Source organism: Pinus tabuliformis, chromosome 9, assembly GCF_031772625.1.
Source record: "Pinus tabuliformis cultivar Carrire ecotype Pingquan chromosome 9, CPIR1, whole genome shotgun sequence".
Lineage (NCBI taxonomy): Eukaryota > Viridiplantae > Streptophyta > Pinopsida > Pinales > Pinaceae > Pinus > Pinus tabuliformis.
The window spans coordinates 257,773,510-257,781,004 of record NC_142307.1 but is presented as its reverse complement, the minus strand read 5'-3'; the positions used below and the strand labels follow the sequence as shown (position 1 = coordinate 257,781,004).

The 7,495-nt window shown below is 34.5% G+C and overlaps 1 protein-coding gene across 1 annotated transcript; it reads right to left on the bottom strand.

Annotated features, from left to right (window-relative positions):
• Positions 1 to 4,703: 4,703 nt before the first annotated feature.
• On the bottom strand, positions 4,704 to 6,953 carry LOC149148158 (protein DMR6-LIKE OXYGENASE 1-like). Its single transcript, XM_089444546.1, has 4 exons — positions 6,640 to 6,953; positions 5,889 to 6,136; positions 5,261 to 5,582; positions 4,704 to 5,190 (listed from the first exon to the last, which is right to left on the bottom strand). Exons 1-4 carry the CDS (start codon positions 6,886 to 6,888, stop codon positions 4,921 to 4,923), a joined length of 1,089 nt encoding a protein of 362 aa, XP_089300672.1. The 5' UTR covers positions 6,889 to 6,953; the 3' UTR covers positions 4,704 to 4,920.
• Positions 6,954 to 7,495: the final 542 nt, after the last annotated feature.

Sequence of the window (7,495 nt, the reverse complement as noted above, 5' to 3'; positions counted from 1 at the left end):
AAATAGGACTAGAAATCAACATGTACACTAAAATCAATGCGTCTAGTGCAAGAAATCATATAGAATTAGAAATAAATATCTACGCTGAAATCAATGCATCTAGTGGAAGCAATCAAATATGTTTAGAAATCAATATCTACACTGAAACCAATGTATTCAGTGAAAACAATAAAATAGGAGTAGAAATCAACATTTTCATTGAAATCAATGCATCTAGTGTAATGTATTAAATAGGATTAGAAATCAACATCTACACTGAAATCAATGCATATAGTGAGGTATTAAATAAGGTTAGAAATAAATGCATCTAGTGCAATAAATCGAATAGGAGTAGAAATCAACATCTACACTGAAATCATTGTTTCTAGTGTAAGGTATTAAATATGATTAGAAATCAACATATACATTGAAACCAATGCATTTACTGCAAACGACTAATTAGTATTACACAGTAACAACTACACTGAAATCAAGACATCCATTTCAGTGAAAAACCAAAGTATTCATGAATTTATAGATCTAACTTCCATGTCTCTATTTGTCTCTATGCATCTCTTTATTATTCCATCTCTCTCCACCTTCCATTGTGATTATATCTCCCTCCCTCTCTCCTCTCTCTCCCCCTCCCTCTCTCCCTCGTCTCTCTCTCTCTGCCTCTCTCTCTCTCTCTCTCTCTCTCTCTCTCTCTCTCTCTCTCTCTCTCTCTCCCTTTCTGTATCTTTCTCTTCTTCCCTCTCCCCCCTTGTCTTCAATATATATAACTCCCTCCACCTCCCCTTATTTGTATCTCTATCTCAACCCCCTAAACACTTGTCTCTCCCTGTCTCTCTCTCTCTCCATGTATATATCTCTTCTTCCCTCCCTCTCTTTGTATCTCTCTTATTCACTCTCACCACCCCATCTATATTTCTATCTCCCTCCATCTCTCCTTTATCTCTCTATATAAGCCCATAGACATACACACACACACACACTCTCTCTCTCTCTCTCTCTCTCTCTCTCTCTCTCTCTCTATCTCTCTTGTCAATCCCTCTCCCTCTCCACCTTTCTCTCTATATGTCTTTCTTCCCCTTCCAAATTCATCTCCCTCTCCTCCTCTCTCTCCTCTCGCTCTCTCAAGTCCTCTCTCTCTTCCTTCCTCTCTCTCCCTTTCTCTCACACCTCCATGTGTCCCTCCCCCCCATCACACTCTTCCTCTCTCTCCACCCTGCAACTCTATCACTATCTCCCTCCATTTGTCCTTCTCGTTGTCCCCTTCTCTCACCCCCCTATATCTTTGTCTCTCTATATCTCTTTTCCCCCTCTTTCCCTATCTCTACCCTCTCTTTTCCTATCTCTTCCCTCGTCTCCTCTCTCACTCATTCAATCTTCATCTCTCCCTTGTCATTCCCTTTCTCTCTCCACCTCTATCTCTCAACTTCTTTTTCTTTCCTCCCTCTCTTTCCCCCTCCAAATCCATCTCTCTCTCCCTCCCTCTCTCCTCCTCTCTCCCTCCCTCTCACCTCCTCTCTCTCTTCCTTTCTCTCTCTCTCCTTGTCTCTCCCACCTCTATGTCTCTCTCCCCCACTCTTTTCCCCCTCCACATCACTCTTTCTCTTAAATATCATTCGTTGCTTGAACCATTACCATCCATCAACCACGATACCCTAGCACAAACTTGGATGAAACAAAAAAATGGAGGCTCTACCTACTTGTGGAATGAAGAATTTGCATTTGGAGGAAGATTTCAATGAATTTCAGGCCTTTTAGCCCAATGTGCTGCACCTTCCCACTGTGCCTCACCAGTGTGAATTGTACTGTATTAAAGAAAGTGTCTAAATAATAATAATAATAATAATAATAAAAGAAAATTGGTTGTAAAATATTAAACCTATATTTTGGATCAATCATGTATAAAAAAATACAATAATAAAAAACTTAAAAGAATCATGCACTATCTTTCCTCTATCATTGTTAGTCACTTTTATTTCTCTTCACTTGGATCCTTAGTTAAGATGCATCTATCCTAGTTCATTAAAATTATTATTTATATTATATAAACTTCACATATGTATATATAAATGTATTCTCACTTTTAATTTACTAAAACATTGATTTAATCTCTATGGGAATATTTTTAGTAGTCCCGAGGATGTTGTGTTTAAATATACCTCAAAAGTAATTTTAACCTTTTTTCTTTTAGTTTTAATTAAAAAATGTTATAAGATTAAATTTAAATAAAGTGTTTGTAAAACATTTTGATTTTGAAATAAGTTATGGTTTTTGGGCACGTGGTAATGATAAGCCATGGTATTGGCCCATTGTATTGTAAGAGAATAATTAAAAGACTAGATCCATAACATAATAATCAAAGTCCTAGATTGCCCATGGTATTAATAAATCATGGTATTAGCCCATGGTATTATGATTTTCTTCTCTCCTCTCCCTCTATCTATCTTTCTCTTCTGGCTATTGGCCCATGATATTGTAAAAAAAACTATTTAAAAGTTAATAATATCCATTGTAAATATTCATGATTAAAAATGTTGGTAATTTTATTAACAAAAAACAAAATTAGATTAAAAAAAAAAATTGAATTGAAAAAATATCTCACATCTCACATCTAACCCCTAGACATCTAATGCTCACATCTCACATCTAACATCTATGGCTCACATCTCACATCTAATGCTCACACATCCACCCTATAATGGGCTCTAGAGCACCTCTCATGCATTAAAATGTGAATTAATGCCCCTTTGCCTTTGCCAATTCCTTTGCAAATTTTCATAGCCATAAGATAATCACAAGTGATACCCATAACTATGTTTTCTCCAAAATTTAACTTGGAATATGTGTTCCATGACCTTGGTCTTATATTTGTTTATAGGTAAAAGCAACTAGAGGTTGTTACAGAATATGTTTATCACTAAAAATTAGAAATGGACATCAAAATGAGTCAAATATAACTATATAAATAATTAAAAAATAACAAAAATATAAGAAAATCTTAACACTTAGTTTCATCTTGTATAAAATCCTAAACTATGTCATTCATTCATGTGTAGAGGTCACTCAAAAAGTGCATTGAGTTATGAATTAAGAAGCCTAGATCTATCTTAAATCTTGATCTATTAAGCACTTAGAAGGATCAAATCTCTTATGGTGCAAACCTCTTTTTCTAGTGCAAAACTTGAAGAAATGTTTGCACCTCTAGAGACTTGATCCCTCTCCGAGAGTTATGGTTATATATATATATATATATATAACCTCAATAGTTAAGAGGATATTTAAAAAATATTCAAATATTTAACTCCTACACTTCTGGAATCTAATGCCTACACATCTAACATTTAACATGTAAAGTCTAACATCTACCCCATCTAACATGTAATGTCTAACATCAAACTCATATTGTGCTATAGAGCTCCTTTCATGACAATAATGACATATTTTGATGCATGAAAATCTCTTCAAAATCAACAAATGGGTTCACTTGATTTAATTTCAATTAATAAAGCTATAAAAATAGAATTTTGAGGGTTTTTTTTTCTAAAAGTGATGTGAAAACAATTAAATAGAGGAATGCAAAATTATTTGGTTAATCTATAAGATTCAAAATATTTTCCAAGAATTCTGATGAATCTCAACTAAATTATCATATTGTGTAAAGATGAATTTCGTAGATAGAGGAATAAGATAGAAAAAAGTATCAATGTGTAGGTAAAAAGTGTCAGAGTTTTGGAGAGATTATGAAAAGAAACAAGAATATTAGAGAAATTGTGTAACCTTCCCCTTTCCCCTTTCAGATTAAATGAATAGGAGTTGCCTTTACTGCTACTTTTTGAAAGCTTTTACTATAGGTATTTTTGGTCAAATTTCTAGAATTTATTGAAATCACAAGTTTGATGGTTAATCCTGTGCAATTAGCCATTTTCAAGTGTGCTGAATCCATATATAAAGTCAAAAAAACTAGTTTAAATAACACAAATCAAGATTTCACCACAAATTGTTCCACCACTGAAAGTCCAAAAAGTCTAAAAACAACTCCAAATAAATATACATATGTAATGTATGGTGTTCTGAACCATTTAATTGTGACTCTAAGTTAAATTCTCAGGTTTTCAACTTCACTATGAAGTTCTAAAGTTTCCAAGGGTTCCGGTACAAGTTTTTGACATCTGGTAGCTAGCGAGGTAGAATCTCTTAGGTAGAATGATTTGAATGTATCGAGGTAGAATCTCTTAGCTAGAATGATTTATGTTAGAAGTGCCAGCAAAATGTAGCACACAGCCTTTATAATATGCGGTTTGATAGACATCGAAATTTTGGGACCTGGATAAAGTGATTCGACCTGGATTCAATGCAGTTTGAGAGTTATCAATTCGGGTATCCAAAGAAGGTTTGTTCTTTGTGTTTGGAGAGGATCATCCAGATCCCAGACTCATCGTCACGAGTAAGCAATCGACACCCTGGGAACCCAAAATCAGTCGGGTCAAACCCTTTAATAGGGGTGTACCCCATCAGTAAAGAACGAGCTATGAGGTTTGTGATCGTGGGTTAAAGTTTCAATTGTTAAAGGGTACCCAAAGTTGCAATATGTGTACCCATCACACATTTTAAACTTGTAAATTAAATTCAAACTATGCAACCTATAATGTAATATACAATTTGAATCACAGAAAACATGAGAGTAATAGATTTGTACAAGTATAGGTCGATGATTAATCGCATAGCATAATGCCAAACTATGCAATCTCTAATTTATTTGTTTAGAAATGACATCCCAAACTTTTAAGTAACCGAATAAAACATACTGGTGAAATATATAAATATGTCCTCCTGACTTTAAATACGCTGAAGGGCGGAAACCAACTACCATTCAAGCAAGTAGTTATAATGTTAGCGATGATTCATCTGAGTAAAACTCAAGAAACAAAGTCATTCACCATTATTGTCCTCTGGGTATTCAATTTTGAAATGATCCAACGCTGCCTTGCCATTTAATTCCTTAATTCTCCAAATTCTCCTGAATTCTTCAAACTCATATCCTCTGTACTGAGCTGGATGTTGTTCATCAACCAGCGATGCTGCAGGAGCAATGAAGGCATCGGGTGAAGGGACAGAAAACGTAGCAACTGATATACGTTTAGTGGACGCGTTCGTTATTGCTCGATGCTCAACACTCCTGAATCTCCCATTGCTCACTACCTGAAAAATCATTGTCATTAATAACTCCATGGTGAAGAAAAATTCTATTAGATCAGTTTTTGGTAATTACCTGCAGTTGATCTCCCGTAATGATGACGAAGGCGTTAGTTATGGGTTGTACGGAGACCCATTTTCCATTTTTGAGTACTTGCAAACCATTAACATCGCCTTGCATTAGAACAGTGACGCCACCTGAGTCTGAATGCATTGGTAAACCAAGAGTAAGATCTGGGTTTGGGCATGGAGGATAGTAATTGGTAACCATTTCTTGGCTGTGTTTTCCAAAGCTTGTATTCAAGTAATGAGAGTCCAGCCCTAGAGCTTCAGAAATCGCAGCCAGTAGCCTTAAAACCAGTGCTCTCATCGCCATAGAATACCTGGCTGCGATCTCTCTGTCACCAAAACATAGGTTGGTCAATTTTTTTGTTGTTCGGGCTATATATAGAGATTTGGGAATGAAATCCGACATATTCTGCAGTCTTTAGATATTAGTTTGGCCAAAATTATAAATTTAAATGATAAAAATAAAAATGATAATTCCATCAACTAAATTTGTTATCAAAATTAACCCAAAATTAACTCATCCAAAATCATATGTAACCCAAAAAGAAACCTGTAAAGTGAACTTAAACCAAAATAGAAGCCCAAGAACGTAAAACATCAGCAATTAGCAATTAGAACAATTTATAATTGATTACCTGTAGGCTGCAGGTTTTTCGGGCCAAGAGTTCATGACTTCCTCCAGAGGATGACATGGGTGAATCAGACCATCTCTCCAGTAAATGACCTTTTCTTTGCCAAAACTGGAGACCGTAGAAAGCCGAACCCTCTGCTTTGGGTCCTCTGAGTAGAGGCATGCTCGGTCCTCCACAGGCATTTCGAAGAATTCTTTAGCGATTTCCATCATGCTTTTCATGACTATCGCTGGCACGCCATGGTTCACTACCTGGCCTCAACAATATGAAACAAAATTGTTTGCAACCATTATATAGCAATTTTGCACCCAGCGAAGAAAGTTGTGGGTGGAGTCATCCAAGGTGTGATTTAAATATTTTAATGAGATGTTGATGCATAAGCCTTGAGTTTAAGTAGATTGCAGATTTTTCGAATTTTAAGGAATCTGAATTTTAAGGAATCTGACAGAGCGGTCAAAAAATTGATTGCTTCCTTCCGAAATCTGCAATAAGCTTAAAATAAGGATGCATAAGTCTCCGTTATTTAAAAATTCAGTGAAATCTTTTATATTAATTTGATGAGTTTTTGTTATTTTGATTTCGGTATATTAGGAGGGATTATCACTATTTTTACAGTAGTTTTAGTGAATCTAACAAATCGATTACTAGAAATCAAAATTTGCGATTAACATAAAATCAGAAGAGCCAGATGAAATCATAACCCTAAATTAGACACGGGGAACCTGATAATTGACAGTTTAGGTATATGGTCTACCTGGAAACAGGCATCCTCCTCCAATGCATGCTGGATTTCATGGACCACCTCTGGTCTGTTAGGGCCATCCAGGTCCTGGAGATCCACCACCGGAATGCTCTCCGAGTAAGACACCTTAGACAACTGGGGGCGTTCACTGAGAGGCAGGATATATTTACCCTCCACCTCACTTCTGTTCACTCCATTACACAGCAGCTTTTCTATAATGACACTGAGGTCGCTCTGAACCTCCTCTGATTTAGATGGCATTTCTGTGAACCACTGGACAGAAGGAGATGTTTCGAATTGGCTTCTTCTAAGAAATAAATTGAGGTACACTACATGGAATGGAAGTAGAGGAGCATGCTTATTTAGTGCGCAATTATTATTATATTAACAAATATTTTTTACAGGTCACTGTGCGTGAACAAGGGAAAAATAAAATAATTATTTTTAATATTAATCTTAAATAAGATATTTATTTAATATTTTGTGGGTTAATTTAATTTAATTTTAAGTTAGTTTTTTATTTTATTTATTTTTGTTTGTTTGCTATTTTTCTATATATTTTAATAGAAAGGAGATATGTAATTTACTTCTTCTTGGTTAAAATATAGGAGATGTATAGTTTTTTCATTCTTTAATAATGAAATGATGATTAATATAATAATAATAAAAAATATTTGTGAGTTTTAATCTGGATATATTTGATAGCTCATGATAAATGGAGAGTTGACATGATTTTTTTAATATTAAATTGTGAAAAAAGAATTTGAATATTAAAATATTTGAATATTTTTAAAATTTAATATTAATATTTTAATATTTTTAAATGTTTGTAAATATTTTTATATTTAATTTCATTGCTTAATAATGA